The 23,728-nt window shown below is 35.4% G+C and overlaps 1 protein-coding gene across 1 annotated transcript; it reads left to right on the plus strand.

Annotated features, from left to right (window-relative positions):
- Positions 1 to 16,326: 16,326 nt before the first annotated feature.
- LOC104219620 (uncharacterized) lies at positions 16,327 to 17,654 on the plus strand. Its single transcript, XM_070153696.1, has 4 exons — positions 16,327 to 16,420; positions 16,500 to 16,574; positions 17,313 to 17,419; positions 17,574 to 17,654. The coding sequence occupies exons 1-4, from the start codon at positions 16,327 to 16,329 to the stop codon at positions 17,652 to 17,654; spliced, it is 357 nt and encodes a 118-aa protein (XP_070009797.1).
- Positions 17,655 to 23,728: the final 6,074 nt, after the last annotated feature.

Genomic DNA, 23,728 nt, shown 5'->3' on the forward strand with positions numbered 1-23,728 from the left:
TTTAATTCCATGATTTAATCTTGAATTTCATTATTTAATTTGAGAAATTAGAGTGAAAATTGGGAAAAAATGGAAGAAAAGTTTGAGAGTTCTTTTGGGGATTTGAATGGGCAATTGAGGTCGGATTTTGATGAATTTATTATGGGTAGACTTGTGAGGGAATAAGGATTTTATTTTTTTGGTTTTTATCGAATTCCGAGACGTGGTCCCAGTGGTCGGATTTGGCCAATTTCGGGATTCTTGGTGTAAATTGGTTATTTTCGAGTAGGCTTTGTTCCCTTAGCATATTTTGATGGTATGAACCGGTTTTTGGTTAGATTTGGAGCATTCGGAGGTCGAGTCGAGAGGCAAAGGCATCGGGGGCTAGAGTTTGGACTGGATTGAGATAAGTAATGATTGTAAGTGTTGTCCTGAGGGTATGAAACCCCAGATTTCACATCGTTGTGCCACTTTGAGGTGACACACATGCTAGATGACGAGCGTGGGGTCGTGCACTATTGGGGGTAGTGACTTGGTCCGTCCCGTAAGACTGTTAAGTTGCGTATTTGATTGGAAACTATTTGATATCATTGTGTTTTAGAAAGTATTGCTATGTTTTGGGCGGAATGCCATATTTGGGCCTCGTGCCAACTGTTTTGGACCTTTATGGGACTTTTTACTAATATTCCTCACTGTTTTGACTTAATAATTTTACTCAGTCATGCTGTGTTTTACTGATTTCATAACTCAGCCTTATTTACTCAGTTTTGATACTATAAATGATATTTTGGGCTGAACGCACTATTTTACTGATAGTTCGAGTGGCTTGTGAAGTTGATGGTTGTGAGAGGCTGAGGGCCTGATTGTGAGGTTAATGACTGAGAGAGGCTGAGGGCTTGGTTGTGAGGATTATATATTTATGGATCGGGCTGCACGCTGCAGCAATATATATATGTATATGTATCGGGCTGCACGCCGCAACGATATATTGGATTGGGTTGCACGCCGCATTGATATAGCGCTTTGGCTGTAGGAGCCCCTCCGGAGTCTGCACACCCCCAGTGAGCACAGTCGACTATATATATGGATCGGGTTGCACGCCGTAGCGATATATGGATCGGGTTGCATGCCTCAACGGTTATTATATGGTACCTATTGAGCGTGAGTGCTGAGTGTGAGCGCTGATTGATAAGAGAAGAATCATGAGTGACTGAGAGGCTTGCCCGAGGGGCTATATATATACATGTATACGAGTGACGCTTTGCTTGAGGGTATTGTTTTTATGAAATTGTTATTTTCACTTATCTTTATACTGAGCCTCTATCGAAAATGTTAAACAAATATTTTGAACAACTTTCCTTGAAACTGGAATTTTTACGAGATGTTTGGAAATTAAATTACTGATTTGGTTTTGTTATTTACACTGAGATTTTCATGTTATGTGATGTATATGAATGACCGAGAGGTTTGCCAGAAGGGTTGTTTATGAATTATTTTGTCTGAGGGGCCGATTACGACTTTTCATCACTTTTACTATAAAATGCATTGAACCTTTATTGAAACTATTAGAAAGTTATTTTTCAAAGGATTTTACTGAAACTGGGGTTTAACGAGATGATTTGATTTGTATCCTGTTTGGAAAAAATTATTATACCCACCGTGGTGCTATGACGTGGATTACATGATTTCTTACTGCTCAGACTTTATTTACTATTATTACTTTTTGAGTTGGCGTACTCACATTACTCTCTGCACCTTGTGTGCAGATTTAGGTATTTCAAAGCTCGGTGGCAGGTTCATCGGAGTTAGCAAGGTAGCTGCCTGATGATCGCAGCCCTAATTTTCTCCCTTCTAATTCTTAATGTATTCTTGTGATCTTCCTGGCCATATTGGCCTTGATGTTGTTAGATAGTTGTAGTAGATGCTCATGACTAGTGACACCCCAATGTCGGGTTTGTGTATTTATTCCGCACTGTTCATTTAGACCTACATTATGAGATTATTGATTAATAAATGGTATAAAAATAACTTTTATTGAATAATGGTTGATTCGAGAATTATGTCGGTTGGCCTAGTTTCACGATAGGCGCCATCACGACCGGGTCATTTTTTTTGGGTCGTGACAAGTTGGTATCAAAGCCTAGGTTACATAGGTATCACGAGTCATGAGCAAGTTTAGTAGAGTCTCACAGATTGGTACAGAGACATCTGTACTTATCCTCGGGAAGCTGTAGAACCTTTAGGAAAACTTCACATTCTTGAATTCTTATCATGCGACATTGATTCAGCTTGAAATATAACTCTTGAAATTCCTTCCACGCGTTCATATGCGCGCATGAGCGCTCAGTATCAGCTGTGCATCGATGGCTGGTGATTCCCTGATCAAGGGGCGAGATGTGTCTTCTATGTGTTGATGTCGGGCCAGTCTGGAGGACTTGAGGCCGGGTTTTGCCTGTAGCTTGAGCACTGAGGTGCTGATTGTGTGAGCACGTGCATCTGGATTTATATGTTCGATAGTGTCCCTATTAAGGGAAGTGATGACTAGATAGCTACGTGATAAGTATAATGTGACTGCGGGATGTATTCATATGACTTCAATGAAGCGAGAAGGGTCTGCTTGGGGGTAGTAAGAACTATCTGGTGCTTGATTTCCATCGTGATTTGATGTATCGCTCGAGTTGTGGGCATGATAAAAGATCCTTCTCATGTTGTCTAGTTGGGAAATGGAGTAAATTTCATGTCATGATATGAGTTCAGACTCAGGAAGGGTAAGTGATTGGGTAATAGTTATGATTATGGAAGAGTATAGAGAGATGCCAGTTTGAGGCTAAGCAAGTGGATTATCTTCTGCGGAGTGTTCTAAAGTTGCGTGGTCCCTATGTTATTTGTCGGAATACCTCTTTTACCAGTGAAATATATGTGTTGCAATTTGAATTTGGGTTGCTTAAGAGAGTGGGCCTGACTTTTATGAGGGTGCATGCGAGATTTGTAGAAGATTGAAGTACTAGATAGTCTGTGTTGCACGAGCTTATGAAGGATTGAGTTTAATCTCACTATGGTGTTATGGAGGTAATAGAGTATATGCATTATGAGTTATTGTGTGTTTTGATCTATGTCTTTGAGCTACGTGGGGGAGTCTGCTATTGATCAGTTGATTGCACAGTTATGTGCTACGATGGTTCCAGTTTGGGGTATACTAGTGAACTAGTTAGGGCTTACAAAGGTTGAGATCGAGGATGACCTAAATAAGGGAGATTTTGGATGGGGGTTGTGTGATACTTTATGGGCGTATAAGAATTTATAGGATGACTTGAGTTGTTATTGGTGAAGGATGTAATGTACATGAAGTAGGAAATTTATTTGGTTGCATTAAGATGGAGTTACTTTCTGCGGCATTAGAGTGCTAATGAAGCACAGGTTGTCCGGTCCGTTTGGCCAGTCTAATTGAGGTTTGAGCAGAGTAGATAACTCTCGAGAATGGTTTTAATGGGTTCAAGATTTTACATGTAATAATTGGAGATTTTCAGGTTGTGTATTTGGCTAGAAACTGAGGTTACATTGGAGGATGACAAAACTTATGGCATTTCTGCATCATTATGGATTCTACATACCAGTATCAGGAAGGCGAAGGTAATGGATTTAGATTCGTAGAGGGTCTCTTCAGAGCGGGTATCTTGGTTGTAGTACTTATGGGGGTGCTTCAGAAAAATACAACAGTTTATGAGCTTTAGAATGGTGTGGTCTTATGCTAAAGTTCGCGGGGTAAGTTTTAGTTAAGGATAGTGGTGTACTAGCAAGGAAATGTATCAATTTGAAGGAAATTCGGAAGGAACTCAGAGAATTAGGACAACTTGGTAGTAGGTTGGATCGACATGGTAATGGATATGATTGGTTCTTGGGTGCTTATGTAGTGGTGGGTTTCTACAGGTGTTTCGTGGCAATGTTCTTAGGTTTTGATGGCTTATATAGCTTGGTTGAGTTAAAAAGGAGTCTGTCTTGATGATTTCTACCACGATTAGAGATGTATATTTTCTACTGGCATGAGGATCATGAGATGTATAGTGATTTTCTCCTAGATGGGATCAAATAGAAAAGTCCTTGGCTGGTTGAGTACGTAGTCGCTTGTAGCTCATTGTGGATTATGAAGTTTTCATATTTATCATAGGATAGTACAGTATGTTGTGTGGGGTTGAGATTTGCATGGTAAGGTCACGGTTCAGTTTTGAAAGGAAGGTCATAAATTCTTCGGCAGTATGGGCAACTTCTGATGACTAGATAAATGAGATCACTGATTGGTGTGGCTTGATGAGGGTATACATTTCAGAAAGGGTGACGTGTTTGAGTTATGGATACTTCATTGGTATTGCGGCACTATCTTGTCTGATCAACTGCTAATATTCAAGGTTTGCTTGGTGGCACAGAAGAATTTTAGAAGTACCCCTCGTGAAATGATCGAGTATTAGTGATGTGCTAGATATTCGGGCAGTGGAGTTGGGATCGGATATGGTGATTCGTGTGCTTTAGGGATTTGGAGACTGGGAGTTCTCATAAATAGGTTATTTTGTGGTTGTAGACTGTGAAGTTGTGGGCAAGCTATTCAGATGATAGTATGTGTTATGGTTCAGTCATTGTGAACTTTCAGAGAGTTATTTATCTATTGTGGGTGACCAGAGTTGATTTGGGGTTCATTGGTTAGACAAAATGGATGTGTGTTCTGCATTGAGTCGGATATGTTGACTCTGAACTGCTATTGTTGAGAGAGGTACTATTCGGTTATTGTTAAGCTTATTCGTGTTTCGAGATTATTTGTGAGTTACTCCTATACTCTACACGGGATTTTGATTCGTCGATTATATACACAAATGATATGGTTCTATTTTGGCTTTATAGCGGAATTTGAGTGAGATGAATATCTAGGTGTTGCATGATTGATTGCGCATTTGGTATATTCTTTCGGACTGGTGTGGCATTATGTCATTTGCCTCTCCGTGGTTATGGTGATTCACTTTTGGGTGCTAGACATCAAATTACGCGTGCTTATTGATTTTGAGTATAGTGACTGGAGGTGTTTCATGTGGACCCGTGTTTGGATAGGGTCGCGCATTGCAGCGAAGTTATCTTGAGGTATGATCCTTTGGGTTAGATTCATATGTTCTAGTTCTACGGTGTATGATGGGTTCTTAGCATTGTGTTGCGGTGGTACTGGTGAGCTTGCGGTACATCTCTCTCATTTGATTCACTTCTCATGATTTGAGTACATTCGGATTGTTGCTTATTGGTGCACGGGGGTGCACGGTGGTGGCTTGAGATTGTATCGGTGTGTCATATCACTAGAGTAGCCGTATTGAATGAGATGAGGTCATTGGGATCTGGAATGAATACTATCGGATTCAATCTCAGCATGTTGGAAAGATAATATCGAGATTCGGCTTAAAAATTACTATGGTCCTTGCCAAAGGATATGGAGCTTCATGAATGGTTGATCTAAGGAATGGTTATGACTTTCTACGTGTTTCATTCATCATTGGCAGTATACGGAAGTGTTGGATATAAGGCTTTATTTGATAAGAGATTTATTATCGATATTCGGTTGTTCTGAGCAACTGCTGTGATTAGAAGTTATTGCTACGAGAGTTTGAGCTATGTGGTATATCATGCAATTGCATCTGAGGTTGCAGGTATGGTTTGTTACAGCTTGTTCGGACTTATTCAAAGTATAGATGTGAGATTCTGATCTTATAGATGATTTCAGAAGTAGAAGTATGGTTCTAAGGTTTAAGGGATAGGTTTGATTGTGAAATTTCAGTTACATCGTGTTATCAGACCTATATGAGATAGGGTGACGTGGGATCACCCCGGGGTATGTGCATGGTAAGATTACACAACGATTTGATGGTTTCCAGAATAACTCTGGGCATGTTCGAGGACGAACGTATGTTTAAGTGGGGGAGAATGTAACGACCCGATCTGTCATTTAGAGATTTTGTACTTCGCTCACCAATTCTTGGGCACGACTAGCCCGCGTGATGTATTAAGACTAATGTAAATCATCGGTTTTGGTTTTCAGGGTAATCAGAATGGATTTGGAAGAACAACTCTCAGTTTGAAGCTTTAAATTTGAAAGGTTTGACTAAGTTTTTGACTTTTTATTATTTGATCTCGGATTTGGATTTTTATGATTTGGTTAGCTCTGTTAGGTGATTTTGTACTTAGGAGCGCGTCCGGAATGTATTTTGGAGGTCAGTGGTAGATTTAGGCTTGAATTAGCGAAATTGGAAATTTGAATTTTTTTGGTCGGCAGTAGAAATTTTGATATCAGGGCCAGAATGGAATTCTGAAAGTTGGAGTAGGTCCATTTTATCATTTGTGATGTGTGTGCAAAATTTCAGGTCATTTGGACGAGATTTGATAGACTTTTTGATCGAATTCGGAAGTTTTGGGGATTCTTAGGCTTGAATCTGGTGATGATTTGATATTTTGATGTTGTTCTGAGCGTTCCGAGGGTTGGAACAAGTTTGGACAAGGTTATGGGATATGTTGGCATGTTTGGTTGAGGTCTCGAGGGCCTCAGGTGAGTTTCGAATGCTCAACGAATCAATTTTTGGACTTTAGACTTGGCAGATTTTCTGGTGTTGTTGCAGAAAATTCTTGTTCATCGCGTTCGCGGTGGGATCCCGCGTTCAAGAAGAGTAAATGGGAAAGCTGAGAAATTTGTTATATGCGTTCGCGAGGAGGAGGACGCGAACGTAGAGGTTGAGTAAAATGTTCTATGCGTTCGTGCTCAATGGGCCGCGTTCGCGAATGGTAGTGGCAGCTGGGGACTCCAGGTCCCTTTGATCTATGCGTTCGCGTGTCAGGGAACGCATTCGCGAAGGAGTGAGTTGGTAAAGCTTCGCGTTCGCGAAGCTATGGATGCGTTTGCGAAGGGCATTTTTGGAGGCAGGCGAGATTAGCCTACACGAACGCGAGAGGACCGCCGCGTTCGCGTAGAAGTTATAACTGGACAGTCAGATTATATTTAAAAATTGAGGGTTTAAGTCCAATATCACAAAAATCATTAGAGAGCTCGGGAAAAGGTGAAATTTGAGGAGATTTTCAGTGGAGTAATTAGGGTAGTATTCTTCACTCATATTTGGTTTAATTCCATGATTTAGTCTTGAATGTCATCATTTAATTTGAGAATTAGAGTGGAAATTGGGAAAAACTGAAAGGAAAGTTTGAGAATTCTTTTGGGAATTTGAATGGGCAATTGAGGTCAGATTTTGATGAATTTGTTGTGGGTAGACTCGTAAGGGAATAAGGATTTTAGTTTTGTGGTTTTTATCGAATTTCGAGATGTGGGACCGGGGGTCGGGTTTGGCCAATTTCTGGATTCTTGGTGTAAATTGATTATTTTCGAGTGGGCTGTATTCCCTTAGCATATTTTGATGGTATGAACTTGTTTTTGGTTAGATTTGGAGTATTCGGAGGCCGAGTCGAGAATCAAAGGCATCGCGGGCTAGAGTTTGGACCGGATTGAGGTAAGTAATAATTGTAAATGCTGTCCTGAGGGTATGAAATCCCGGATTTCCCACCGTTGTGCCACTTTGAGATGACACACACGCTAGATGACGAGCGTGAGGTCGTGCACCGTTGGGGATTGTGACTTGGTCTGTCCCGTATGACTGTTAAGTCGCGTATTTGATTGGAAATTGTTTGATATCATTGTGTTTTAGAAAGTATTGCTATGTTTTGGGCGGAATGCCATATTTGGGTCTCGCCCCAACTGTTTTGGACCCTTATAGGGCTTTTTACTACTATTCCTCACTGTTTTGACTTAATAATTGTACTCAGTCATGCTGTGTTTTACTGATTTCATAACTCAGCCTTATTTACTCAGTTTTGACACTAAAAATGATATTTTGGGTTGAACGCCTTATTTTACTGATAGTTCGAGTGGCTTGTTAGGTTGATGACTGTGACAGGTCAAGGGCCTGATTGTGAGGTTAATGACTGAAAGAGGTCGAGGGCCTGGTTGTGAGGATTATATATTTATGGATCGGGCTGCACGCCGCAGAAATATATATATATATATATATATATATATATATATATATGGATCGGGGTGCACGCCGCAGGGATATATTGGATCGGGCTGCACGCCGCAACGGTTATTATATGGTACCTATTGAGTGTAAGTGTTGATTGATAAAAGATGAGTCATGATTGAATGAGAGGCTTGCCCGAGGGGCTATATAAATACATGTATACGAGTGATGTTTTGCCTGAGGGGCTTGTTTTTATGAAATTACTGTTTTCACTCATCTTTATACTGAGCCTCTATCGAAAATGTTAAACAAATATTTTGAACAACTTTCATTGAAACTGGAATTTTTACGAGATGTTGGAAATTAAATTACTGATTTGATTTTGTTATTTTCGCTGAGAATTTCATGTTATTTGATGTATATGAATGACCGAGAAGTTTGCCAGAAGGGTTGTTTATGAATTATTTTGCCCGAGGGGGGTACGACTTTTCATCACTTTTACTATAAACTGCATTGAACCTTTATTGAAACTGTTAGAAAGTTACTTTTTAAAGGATTTTACTGAAACTGGGGTTTAACGAGATGATTTGATTTGTATCCTGTTTGGAAAAAAATTACTGTACCCGCCGTGATGCTATGACGTAGATTACGTGATTTCTTATTGCTCAGGCTTTATTTACTATTATTACTTACTGAGTTTGCGTACTCACATTACTCCCTGCACCTTGTGTGCAGATTCAGGTATTTTTGAGCTCGGTGGCAGGTTCATCGGAGTTAGCAAGGTAGCTGCCTGATGATCGCAACTCTGATTTTCTCCCTCCTTATTCTTCCTTAATGTATTCTTGTGATCTTCCCGGCCATATTGACCTTGACGTTGTTAGACAGTTGTGGTAGAATCATGAAAATGAAAAACTGTTGGATTTTAGTGTGAATGGAGTTTGATCCCGTGATCTTTGGGTTAACTTGTGAATGGAAAATGAAGGGACCTTTGTCCCCCATTACAAGAAGGAAATGAATTTATTTATGTCTATATTATATTAAAAGTACGAAGGCCCTTAGCAAAATGTCGTTCACATTTTTTACTCTTTAAAAATAGAGTTTACACTAGATAAAAACAATCATTTAGTTATTTTCCTAATATTTAGGACCTAAAATTTTGTTGAAATTTAAGTATTAAATCTTTCCTTATTTAAGATAGGTACCTAAATTATAAGACTTTAAAATCAATTAGAATTTGTACCTTAAATAAATATTTTGTAGATGTTTCTTTTGACTATTTGATGATATTACAGTAGAACAATATTAGTACAAGTAGTTTCTTTATGGAAAGTGACATAACAATGGTACTCCGATTTTATTCATGATGAATAAAATAACTATTTAACATCAATGGATAATTATTATTATTTTTTGAAAAACAATCTTACTTCACTTAAATTTTTAACAAATTATATTAACTTATTCTTATTATATGGTAAATAATGCGAGACTAAAATTAAAAACTACTAAATATATAGAAAAATAATGTTTTACTTTTCTATTAATTTTGTTCTCTTCAGTCAATCTATCTAGACTATTATAAAAGCACGAAACTTCAATGCAAAAGTAATTGATATTCTTATCATTAAAAATAAATTCATATTGGATCAAATTACCGTTTAATTAGTATTTTTATTATTACTTAAGATGTCAAAATTAACTAAAATTTTGACTATTAAATTTTTTCTTATTTGAACTAAATAAAAACTCCTAATATTTAGGAATGTAACCCAATAAAACTATAAGTCGAGTAAGTTAATTTCACAAAAATTTATAATTTTAGGAATTGTTATTTCACATAAAACAACGATAATCCAGGTAACATTAGAAGTCTTCCCCTTCAAGATACCAAGAGAAGAAAACTTAAAGCAAATTATACAAAAATTGTACTCAGGAGCTCATAATTATTTTCAAATCATCCAAAACTTTAAAGGTTTAAGGCGTAATGTTAGCTATTTCAAGCTATTCTTATTTAAAACAATGTCAAAAAATACTTTCCAAAACTGTTGCCATAGTATTTCATAGTTTCTCATTGTATTGATAAATCTATTAGGGATATATGACTAACTGATATTACCCATCATTTTTGAGCTAAACGACGTAATAATATTTATTAGCATGTATAATCTCTTTCATAATAATAAAGTATTTGTAGAGCAGAGACCTTTTATTGAGGTAGATAAATGTGATTACATTCATCATTTTTATAGGATTTGTTTTTAGTTTTTATTTAATAAGTTAGACAATTTTGTGAATAACCTCTAGGTAATTTTTACTAAAATTATACTCAGTGGTATTAAATACACGCGCAATGCGCTTACTCTAAGACTAATTGGATATAAATAGAAAAGTACTTCTACTAACACTTAATGGGTCGTGAAGAAGATAAGCCTCGCCGGTGGCATAGTCATCCTATTCAAGGGTAGTCAAGCGCACACCCTTCGTCAAAAAATTATACTGCGTATATAAGTTAGTATCACTTTATATGATTAAATATTATATTTTGAATATCCTTAACACATTTGAGTGAGGTAGTCCAGCGGTTCAAGGTGTTCAAATGACGTGTTGTTTATGGGTTCAAAGTTTTGCCCATTTTATTTGTCAAAATTAAATGGAGACCACCATGTGTGGTATGTTGATTCTTTTTCAATCTATTTTTTTTTTAAATAAATTAACTCTTAAAACTTAAAATTTTTGAAGAAATAAACAACTAATCTTAAAAGCAAATTTTTAACTAACAATTATTTCTTAAATAAATTTTATAAGTTAAAAATCAAGTTTACAAAACCTTCTTCAACAAAAGCTCTCTACAAACTTCAAATCTTCTAGACTTTCTCTTTTCTTTGGTGTACTTACTTTTATTTGTAAAATATTAACGAATAATATGAATGTATAACTGTTTTATTTTATCTATTTTGCCCTCAACACCTCTGCCCTAGGTCGATTACCATGTGATCTCTTTAAAATCCAATTGATTTCAGTTTTTCAACTTCCTAGTTGCCTCCCCTCACTCAGCCAAAGTAGTTAGGATATCCAAACATGTTTGGACTCTAGACCTAAGTTGCTCGGACACAGGTATAAATGTCTGACATGGATGCTGATTTAGAGATCGGATCCTTCGAGATGAAAATTTTAAGATTCAGAAATACGGATCCTAGTACGGATACGGGTGCGGGAATCTGGCTAAAAATAATTCTAAAAATATAAAAATATTTCTAAATTATGATAAATTTGTGAAATACTTACGCCTAGCTTGTAAAGTATGAATTTCTTTTGTATTCTCAAGTTGTAAATAAGTAAATGATTGATTTCTTAGATAAGCTATGCTATTTTGTTCAAATTTATCCAGGTTTTGGTTTTGATTTCGGGAATCAAATTGTTTCTCGTTTCGAATTTTTCGTCCATCATTGTCAAAGTACCCAAAATTGCTTGATCAGATTCAGTGCAGATCCCATATCCACACCTATACTAGTGTCGTGTTGACACGGATACGACACATAAGCTGTCGTGTCAGAGCAACTTAGCTCTGGACTAAGCACAAGTAAATAACAAAGTAAGATAAAAGCACTATAATGTATCGGTCCAAATTTGGATGACCACGGCTACCGACGAACACGATAAGGGACGAGATCCTTACGATACAACGTCCTGCGGTCATTGAAGATGGCGATGACTAACAACGGTAAGAAGACGCGCGACATTTGTAGTAGTGTGGGCTCGACAGGAGACAGTAGGAATATACTTTCGAATATTCTCTATGTTATTTTTTTTAGGGTTCAAGAGGAGGTTGTCCCTTATAAATAGGAGGAAAATACTTTGTAAAAGGGATCTCTGACTGACTTTTGGCTAAGAGCATATATCATAATACCTTTTTACATTCAAATTTGTCATTTTTATGCTTAATCCTTCGGTCTAATGATATCAAGAAACATTATTCATTTTGTTCATCTCTTGATCCTTCAATCTAGAGTTTATTATACTTAGCTGAGATTTACCTCTTTATCTTTTTTAATTAATTTAATTAAAAAGGGTTCAATATCTTTTGGATCAAACATATAACAATACTGAAAAACTAATATAAAGCCTATGGCGACCTTTTTGGCTCTAATCAGTTATGAGTATGTAGAAACTAACTCTACATCAATGTGATCTCAAAAATCAAAGCAAGACGTACTAAATATAAAAATAAAATAAATCGTTGAAATATATGAATTTTATTAGTTCGCGTATTAAAACATTATGAGGCAATAATGTAATTTGCATTTGAATAATATTGTTTGCAAAATTATCTCGAATGCAACTTCTTCCTAATTGCTACTATATTTTTCTCGCTTAATTTGGTCTTTTTTCACATTGAGGCCCGTATCTATTGTTGATGAAGGCTTATTGTGCCGTCCTTTATAGTAGTGTCTGTTGTCATGAAAAAAAACTTTGGGTGTGTTTGGTACGAAGGAAAATGTTTCTCATGCAAAATCTTTTCTCGGAAAATGAGTGATTATCACTTATTTTTTCTTATTTAGTTGGTGAGTGAAAAAAATTAATTTTTACATCATAAAAAAAGATATTTATTTTGTTGAAATGAAAGAAAATACTTTTTACTATATTATTTTGTTGAAATAAAAGAAAATAATTTTTTTACATCATGAAAAGAAATTACTCATTTTGTTGAAATGAAAGAAAATACTTTTTCTACAGCATGAAAATAAAGAATTTTTTTTGTTGAAATGAAAGAAAATATTTTTTCTACGTCATGAAAAGAAAGTATTTTTTTTGTTGAATTGAATGAAAATAATTTTTTACATTATGAAAAAAATAATCATTTTGTTGAATTAAAAAGAAAATACTCTATCTACAACATGAAAAGAAAATATTTTAACAATATTTCGATTTAGAGTGTGGGTAGGGCAGAGTTGGGGGGTGATGGGTTGGGTATGGTGGGGTGGGGTGGAGGGTAGGGGTGGGTGGGGGTGGGGATGAGGAATAGGGTGGGATGGTTGAACAAAAATTTTGAAAAATGTTTTCCCTTCTTTTGATAGGGAAAATATTTTCCTCTAATTGGAGAAAAATGAGTTTATGGTAAAAAAAATTTCCAAAATATTTAAGCCAATCAAATATAAAAAAATTGAAAAATATTTTTCGAAAAATATTTTCCTTCGTATCAAATACACTTCTCCAGCCACAAATTTAGTCATGCGAGCTGCTCTATAATGTCGGTTGCACTCATTGCTTCAATGTGAAAAAGACCAAATTAACCGAGGCAAAACCAACATTCTGTCGTAGCGACACTACCGACCCCGAAGAGCACCAAGCAACATCCAATATAATATAGGAGTTCATGTCCTTCCTTGCAACAAATTTTAGAAACTAGTCTTAATGTACGTGTTTTTTGCGCGTATGCCTATATTACGAGTATATAATTTTTTTAAAAATAGTTAAATATATTAAATAATTTATTTGAGTTATTGAATAAAAATTAACAAAAAAGATCGAAGCTCCTAAAAAATATAAAGATTGATCCAATTGAGTCGAGGATGTTCATTTCAAATATTTTACAAAAAAATAATAAAGAGAAAATATTATTCGAGTAGGGAAGGAGTTAAAAATTATTATAGCTTTATATTATTGTAAAAGTACTAAACCCCAATGCGAAAAAAATAAACTTATTTTTTTAATATTGAGAACAAGTAATTAAGTCTTTGAAGTAATTACTCCCTCAGTTTAAGTTTATATAAAACCTTTTAGTTTTTTGAGATTGAAATTATATAAACTTTGACCAATATTTTTATATATTTTTTATCATATTAACATGAAAAGATTGCATCTTCATAGTATTTCTCGTATAGGATTTAAAGATTAGTCAAATAAATTCTTGAAAAATGAAAGATTCATATAAACTAGAAAGGAGTGAGTAATTAGCCAAATAGTTAATTTATTTCTTTTTTTTAAATCATCATAGAATAAAATTATTTTTTAAATCGATAAAACTCTTAAGGTACATAAATTTATTTTCACAAGAAGAGCATTGGCGATTAAAAAAATAAAAAATAGAGCAAAATTGATTTTGTTATAGTTTAACTTGTTATTTATTTTTCGTATTAGGTAACAAAATAACAAGGATGTTCATAAGATATTCACATATATCCTAAGAAATTACAATAACGCATATGTAAGACAACAACAACAACAACAACAACAACAACGGCCCAGCGCATTGTGCGTGTATCCTATCTTGATGAATATAATATTACATTAAATATTATATTTGAGTTATAAAATAAAAATTTAAACTCTTGAAATTAAAAAAATATTGATTATGCTTCCTTTTTAGTTTCAATAAACCTACATAGCCTTTAAAAATTTAAGATCTTTTTTGGGGAAAAACTTCAGTGTTTATTTTTTATTTAGTGGTTATTTTTTTTCGTTTACCTTTTTTTTGGAGTATCCATTTGTAACTTTGTTTACTCTAAGTTTTTCTGCTTAGCGTCATTCTCATCTTTATCTATTCATATTATTTCATGGATAAGATGATTGAAATAATAGTCTTTTTTAATTTTTGAAAAACAAACCTGCACGATTGATATGTACCTCGAACAGTTGAGATTGCATTATCTGCAATATTAGTTTCTTGCTTTTGAGTTAGTTATGTTGCTAAAATTAATCGTTATATTTCTTTAATGAAGAACAAAGACTCGTAACCCTATAAGGAGTCCTTAGTGGTTAAAAAAAATGAATCCTTAGTGGTTAAAAAAAATGAGTCTTAAGTATCAAAAAAAATTCACTTAAACTTTTCCAACGTTGCTTTGTTAGTAATAGATTTGTTATGTTACATCATTAATTAAGGAAAGATTTACGCAAAATATTCAGTATTAGGACTTTGTGTACATACTTCAAATAAGGAAGAATTTAATGTATTAATTCAATTTATTTAAAGCTCCTAAATATTAGGGAGAAAACTTAAAATGATTATTTTGTCTAATATAAAATTTATTTTAAAGGAAAAAATGACGAACGATATTTTGCTAAGAATTTTCGTACTTTTAATATAATATAAATAAATAGAAAAACAAAGAAGGAAGGAAGGTTCTAGATATAAGTAAACTAAGAAGGACCAAATTCTTTCATAGCCCTTGTAAGATATCTTCTCTTGTATATATAAAAACATTTTCACACAATGCACATGTTTCTTCTAATTAGGGTCCAAAATATAATTTGTTAAGTTTCCTAACTTGGTCATTTTTGTCTTTCTCATTCATAACAGAATATTATCTCTGGCGTAATCTTATATATCTAATGACCTACCCTTTAATATAAATGTCTTATAGTCTTCGGAAAGTATAACACGAATTAGTCAGTTTTCGGACTGGTCATTTAAAAATAGACAGCGTTTGTAAAGTCATTGAAAAATAGCTATTATTTTGCTGCAACACGGAAAGTTCCAGCATAATATACTGGAGATCGGTGCACCTGTGTATGAACTTCCAACATATTATGCTGGAACTCCAACACGCGGAAAATTCTAGTATAATATACTTGAGATTGGAGCATCGGTGCTCCAATCTCCGGTATATTATGCTGGACCGGTATATTATACTGGAACTCCAGTATATTATACTGGAGTATTTTTCCGGATTTTGAATAGTGTTTTCGTTCAGATTTATCTTTACATGAAAAGTGGCTAAATTTCGATTACTTTTGAAAATATGACTATTTTTGAATGTCCACTTATAAATCTGACTATTTTTGAATTTCTCCCATGGATACTATACAAACTTTTGTTTTCAATATGCATCAAGTTTCAAAATTCCACAGCACCAACAATGACCATATTTACTATCCGGTCCATTCATATTCTGGCCCAGACCTAATGACTAAAAAATCCACACTAGGAAGAAGTACAGCCCAGTCTACAGGGGCCGAGTAACCTTTTTTCATATTTTCACGCCAGGTGTGGAATTAGTGTACTTTCAAATATTTGGCTAGAGCTAGCGTATGGGTGATCTCTTTTCTAAGTGAAGAATACACTTCCATAGGGCCGTTTGGCTAGCAGTGGACAGATGCAGGATTTTCATCGAGGGAATCTATATATATATAAAAGAGGGAAAATAAATGCTGACATGACATATCTCTTAAGCCAGCATTGGTATTTATCTTTTTTGTCAAATTTTTGGCATTTTTCTCTTATTTTTACCTTAAGATATTGCTTAAAATTATATAAAGACCCTCTATTAATTTCTTCCATAAGTTTCTACCGTTAGCTTCTTTATTATTAGAATTTACTTATATGTATGGACGTTACATTATAGCACAGCCGAAGAGGCAAAAGCTTGATGAATTTGTTCTTCTATTTGAAGACCAGGTTTATGTCTTTGCACTCAGTAAGTACTATTTTTTTCTTTAGTTTCTTATTCATACTCTTAAGCAATTATTATTTGTGTTCCCTTGGGTGTATTGCAGAGGCCTGCAAGATTCAACGTATCTGTTATATCGCAAAGGGAATTAAATTTCAAAGCCAAGCACCTGATCTGACAAGTACGTTGCAAACTCTCTTCGTAATTATTTTGCATCATGTCTTTTTGTAATCTAAGCCTCTTTTTGATAATATTAAAAGTGCTCCAAGTGATACTCGCAAACAGGTTAACCGTCGACAAACTTTTTATATCTCATGGAATTGCATCTTTTTCATATCCTTTCTCCAATTTAAAGGTTTATCCGAGTAATATTGCAGTCATATAAAAATAAAATAAAAGAGAAATTCAAGAATCAAAAGAGTTCTCAAGGCATATATGGCCTAAGGAAAAGATCTAGAATGCAATTTTATTATAGCACACGAGTTTGGCTATTCAAAAAACTATTTCGTTATAATTTTCATTCTCAGCATTTTCACTATGGTGAAGAGCACATTTTTAGCCTGTTTGGTCAAGCTTCTTTTTGGCCAAAAGTGTTTTTTTTTTTGCCAAAAACACTTTTGGCCAAAAATTGAGGTGTTTGACCAAACTTTTGAAAGGAAAAAAGTGCTTTTGAGGAGAACCAGAAGCAGTTTTGGAGAAGTAGAAAAAAGTAGCTTCTCTCCAAAAGCACTTTTTTGAGAAGCACTTTTGAGAAAAATACACTTAGAAGCTATTTTTTAAAGCTTGGCCAAACACTAATTGTTGTTCGGAAGTGCTTTTCAAACTAATTAGCCAAACACAAACTACTTCTCACCAAAAGTACTTTTGAGAAAAGCATTTTTGAAAAAGAACACTTCTCAAAATAAGCTGATTTTTGCAGCTTGGCCAAACGGGCTATTTATCTGCTCTTCAAACCATGCTATGTTATCCAAAGCTGCGAAAGAGTATTGTTGTTTGTGCCGGTTCACTTATGAGGGATCTCTGCAGGTATTGTTAATTCTTTCGTTATTACTTCTATATAAATTTATATGCTTAATAACACTATTTTCTTTTCTCCTATAACGATTACTAGATGAATCACATCATGGTGTGTGCACAGTGGTGACGGTACCTGCTACTTGTCTTTGTATTCACTATTCAGGTGCTTGACTTGGTTACTACAGTTGTGACAACGACAATTTCGCTCTTGCATATGATTCTTCGCAAAAATCCTAAAGTGTAGTACATAGACATTACCAATGGATTATTGGATTTTGATTTTGATGTAATTTTTACTCTGGTTCTTTCACTATTTCTTGAATTAGCTTTTCTACTCTTATTTCAAATCCAAAACAGCTCGAGAGGATGCTATTGCTCAACATGATATACTATATTGTCTTTTTTTTTTTTTCATTTACTTGCCTTTATCTTATACTTTCCTATTTATCCTATGGTTAGAATAAAAGTCTCTACCATTATTCTTCTTATTATTATTTTTGCAATGAGAAGCACTGGCTATGTGTTGTCTGATGACTATAATCAATGTAGATGCATTTGGTGAAGAAAACAAATAAAAGTAGGAAATAGAAGAGGCAATGTCACCGTATTAAAAGAAGATAAAAGTGAAAAATAAATGGATAAATAAAATCTATGAATACTTTTATACTGTCTATCTAATGTATATTTAATAAAATTGAGTTTGTTTTTATAAATGAATGACATATATGAATTGATGTTAACAAATTGATCTTCTTAATTATTTTGTTAATTAGTAGGGAAAAGAAGTCTCAACTCTAAGTTTCATAAGAAGATAATTCTAAATTCTTAACTGTATCGCGTAAAGCGCGAACAAATTCACTAGTTCAATACATAAAAGTGTAATTTCTAGCGAATTGAGTTAACCCCTGTCGCTAGCTCCCCCTGCTCGCTAGTAGATCAAGTTCTTGAACTGGTTGTTTTCGACTCTTGAAACAGTATGTGTCACACTAGCCAGTCACTTAACTTGCTTACTTCAAGAGACTAATAATTAATAACACAAGAAATTAACCTTAAGTTCAATGGGGAATACCTTTTTAAAAGAAGACTAGGCATCTATGAGACAAACGTTTATTATGCGAACCATGTGGTTCTTTTGTCTTGTTAATTGGGCCAGGTGTGTTTACCAGTAATAAGCCCCAATTATGTGTGAATTAACTACTATATAATAACGTTTTGTTTAATGAAGAAATGAACGGTTCTATTAAATAATGTAAAGGGTATAACTTTCATTGTACATTGAAGTTGTTAGATAGCAGTAAATTACTGTTAGAGAGTTAGTTAAGCTTATTGTTAGGAGTTAGTTAAAAAAGTCCAAATACACTGTTAATGGAACGTGTATAAAGGGAACAATGAAATGTATTTCTAACACACTTCTAAGTAATGAAATCATCTCATTCATTTTGGTTCATCTCCATTCTCGCAAACGACTACCTCATCATCTTCTTCTTCCTTTCTAAGCTTCCTTCATTCTGAATCTTTAATCACTATTGTGTGAATTATATCATGGTATCAGAGTGTTCAAGCTAAAATTCATGTTGATTCTAACTACCAGTTTGTATCTCCCTGTTCTTTCTCTACTGAAATTAGTGTCAGATTAGTTCAAATCTTGAATTAGCAAAGAAAAAAGGCGATAACTGATGATTCGTTGGGTCAAAATCCAGGAACTCAGTTCACTACTGAACATACAACTCAATCTACCGGGAATCAAGTGAATCAAGCTAATGAGATTGATTATAATCATCCTCTATTTCTGTCTCCTGCAGATGCAAGTGAAATTCAAATCATATCATTTCAATTGACTGAGATTGAAAGCTACTCTATCTAGATTAGGTCTATGCAAGTTGCATTGTTAGGGAGAAACAAGCTCGGTATGGTTGATGGCACATGCAAGAAAGAATCATTTTCAGAAATTATGTGGAACCATTGGGAAAGAGTGAATGTATAGTGCTTTCTTAGATTATGAATTCTATGGCAAAAGGTCTTCTTGGAGAAATCATGTATGCATCTAGTGCACTAGTGGTCTGGGAAGATCTTGCAGAAAGGTTTAACAAAGTGGATGGCTTTGAAGACAATTTATTCAACTTCAGTTTCTGTGTATTTTTCAATACTGAAGGATCTATGCGAATAATTTGAAGCCTTGGTGTCGGCCAGTGTTTTAAAAGGCATGGTTGTAAGGCGAGGCATTTTACATATGCATCAGCGAGGCGTAAGCCTCGAGGCACGAGGCGTAAACCCCATAGGTATTTAATTTTTAATATTTTATAAAATAATATAATTGCAATAAATATTTATAAATAGGTAAAATTGTATAAAAATTGAAGACAATTTATTATAATATACGCTACTTAGAAACACAAGTAACTTGAGTCGAAAAGAATAAAGTTTTCTACATGGAGGAACAAAAAGGATGACTAACCTGCAATTTGAACTTTGAACTTGCTGCTATGAAGGAGAATGAAATTCTCTTTGTATTTGTAAAAAAATAAGTTAAATATTCGTTGCATTTGAGAGATATTAGCAGACTAACAGACAAGATAAAAAATTGGAAAAGACCATGAATTAAGGCTTCAATCAATAAAAAAAGGTATTGACTTTAAATTTAATACATTTCAGTTCCTTTTTAAAACTATTGAGTAATTGCCAAACTGAATTTTGAGAATTTGGGTATTATATGAAGGACTTATTCAATAAAATTTATTTTAATTAAAAAAAATCTGTGGGGCTTACGCCTCACTAAAAAAAGGCGTCTCAAACGCCCCGGCGTGCCCGGGCGTAAGCCCCGAATTACTGGGCGTACGCCTCTTGAGTTTTTCACCCCACACCATCACCTTGAGGCGTTTTTGTTGTGCCTCGTCCCAGGGCTCGCCCCGAAAACATCTTTTAAAACATTGGTGCCAACACTTGGGTGTGATTGCCCAAAATCAAGGGAATTTGTGAGTTACTTGCTGAATTAAACCTGTATCAGTTCTTGATGGGATTGAATGAATCATATTCTCAAGCTAGGAGTCAGATTGTAATGAGAAGTCTTACTGCTATTGTTAATCAGGCATATGCCTTAATTGTGAGTAATGAGGGACAAAAATCTATTGCGGCTACACAAGAATTTTGGGAGCTAATCCAACTGATCAAATGGGAAGTTTTGAAGCTGCAATGTACTATAAGACTGGAGGAAATCAGAATCAAAATCAAAGGTTTAGAGGAAATTATAATGCATACTGTAAATTTTGCAAGATAATAGGACATAACAAAGAAAGCTGCTACAAGATATTTGGATATCCTGCAGAGTTCAACAACAAAAGAAGAGGAAATGGGAGTACAAACACAAATGCAGCCTATAATGTCAACTTTCTAACAGAATGTCACGACCCAACTCCATATCAGGCCGTGATGGCGTCCAACATCGTTGCTAGACAAGCCAATAGTGAACAACTTAGTGATTTTCCATTTATTATTAAGCAATCCCAACATCTAACTTTACTTGTATTTAAAGCATTTGATAAATGACGGATTTTTTAAGGCAAACAAAATAGAAACAACTAAGATAAATCATAACTATAAAAATACAACCCAAAAATCAAAGTCTACTAATATATGCCAAGATCTAGTGTCACAAGTGTGTGGGCAACTAGTAGAATATACAAAAGATGACTATCCTACTATCTGAAATAGAATAGACAGATACAAGCAAAAGAGCAACTCCGGCATGCTGCTGAACGACTCGGAAGGGGGCAGCTCACCGTGACGTCTCAGTCCAAGATCAAGTATGCGCGTCGGGCGGGTAACTAGATGCACCAGCCTCAGATCCTGTACAATTAAGTATAGAAGCATAGTATGAGTACATAAATAATATGTACCCAATAAGTATCCAGTCTAACCTCGAAGAAATAGTGATGAGGGGTCGACTTAACACTTACTAGGGCTAACAATAATATATTAAAATATTATGCTAAGCATGAATATTATGAATAAAATTGACAGTGCAATAACAGGAAGTGATAAGTTTTTCTTTCACGAGTATAATTTCAATTTGATTAACAACTTACATTTCAAGGTATTTAAACAGTATATATCACAACGAATTTCAAATAACTGACATGTGCAATTATGCCGAGGCCGTACGACCTAGTCCAACATAATATTAAATTGTGCACTGCCAGAGGGTCAAACGGTGCGAACTATAGATGCATCTATTTACTACCGAGGTGCTCGGCCCGATCCACAAATAACAGTTATTTTCAGGAAAACACAAGTTTCTCATTTACAGTGAAGTATCTCATATAAACCTTCAAGTAAGTGAATTTAACCTTATACAATTCTTTTTATAAATTCCTAACATGGCTTAAGTGATTACGTTTGCAAGTAAAGACGCAAACATTCCAATTATAGCATGATACAGATCCTAAACTAACCGGACAATAGCATACTAGTAGCTATGTACGTACTCTCGTCACCTCGTACGCACGTAGCCCCCACAAATAGGTACAAACATTTATTTAATTCACCTATGGGGTTAATTCCTTCTTACAAGGTTAGAAAAGAGACTTACCTCATCTCAAAGCCTACTTCCCAATTCAAGAATGCGCTCAAACCTCCAAATTCGATGCCAAACGACTCGAAACTAATCAAACATTACATAAACTAATCAATTTGTGCTCAAAAAATCATATTTCTACTATTAAAGTGATTACCCAACCCAAATTGCAAGATTCCTAAAATTCATCCCGGGGCCCACATGCTCGGATTCCAAAAATTTTCGAAGAAAGTCGTTACCCATAACCTTAGGAACATAATATATGATTTTTACTAAGTTTCATAACAAATTTCATGGTCAAATCTCATTTTTATCAAAAACCTAAGTTTTCCTCTAAACCCTTGATTTTCCCTAATTTTTATATGTTAATCTACCCATAATCTAGGTATTTAACTCACATTAAGTAGAAATTACTTACTCACAAAGTTAGATCGAAATCGCCTCCTTAAAAGCTCTCAAATCGCCCAAGAGTGGAAGAAAATTTGATAAAAATGGCCTAAGTCCATATTTAATGATCCCTTACTGCCCAGCGACTTTCGCACCTACGGTGCCTTGGCCGCATCTACGGTATTCACCTGCGGAAAAACCATCGCAGGTGCATTTCCCTCACCTAGCCAGTCTCCGCATCTGCAGACAGAAGGGGCCGCTTCTGCGAGCACAGCCGCACCTACGATCACAGCTCTCGCACCTGCGGCCACGCAAGTGAGCCCAATCTTCCGCATCTGTGGTTCCTATGCTGCCCTTGATTTCTCATTTTTGCGGCTCATGGCTCACACCTGCGGATGGCCAAGAGCAGGTGCGATTATGACAGATCTGGGGACCTTCAGTTGTTGCTTCAAGCTCCCAACTTGTTCCGAGCCTCGTATGATCGACACTCGTGGTCCCCGGGGTCCTGCCCGAACATACCCACAAGTCTGGAATCATAAAACGGACTTGCTCGAACTCTCGGAACGCCCGAAACAACATTAAAACTAAGAATCACACCCCAAACCAATTGAATCAAACTTATGAACTTCAAGTTCTTCAATTTATTTCCAATGCATCGAAGGTGCTTATACTACTCGGAATGACACCAAATTTTGCGTGCAAGTCTTAAATGACATTATGGAACTGTTCCCGATCTCGAAATCCTGTTTGGACCTTGATATCACCAAAACCCGCTCCAAACCACATTTAAAGAACTTTCAAAACCTTCAAGAACCAACATTTACTATTAGGCGCCAAAACACTCCCAGTTCATCTAAAACCCGATTCGAGCATACGCCCAAGTCCAAAATCACCATACGAACCTATTGGAACCATCAAATCCCGATTTAAGGTCATTTTCTCAAAATGTTGATCGAAGTCAAACTTGGCCTTTTAAGCCAACCTTAAGGAACCAAGTGTTCCGATTTCAACCCAAACTCTTCTAAATCCCGAACTAACCATCACCACAAGTCATAAATCAGTAAAAGAAAGTATGGGAAGTCTTATTTAAGGGAACAGGGTTCTAGAAAGCAAAACGACCGATTGGATCGTTACATACTCCACCTATTAATCAAACTTTCTTCCTCGAACGAGTTTAGATTCGTACCTGAAGTGTTCAATAAGTGTGGATATTTGTTCCGCATGTACTACTCGGACTCCCAGGTCGCCTCCTCAACTGGTTGGCCCCTCCACCGAACTTTTACCACGGAAATCCTCTTTGATCTCAACCGGCGATCCTGTCTAGAAACAATGGCAACTAGCTCCTCACAACCCAATCTCTC

This window comes from Nicotiana sylvestris, chromosome 8 (genome assembly GCF_000393655.2).
Source record: "Nicotiana sylvestris chromosome 8, ASM39365v2, whole genome shotgun sequence".
Taxonomy (NCBI): domain Eukaryota; kingdom Viridiplantae; phylum Streptophyta; class Magnoliopsida; order Solanales; family Solanaceae; genus Nicotiana; species Nicotiana sylvestris.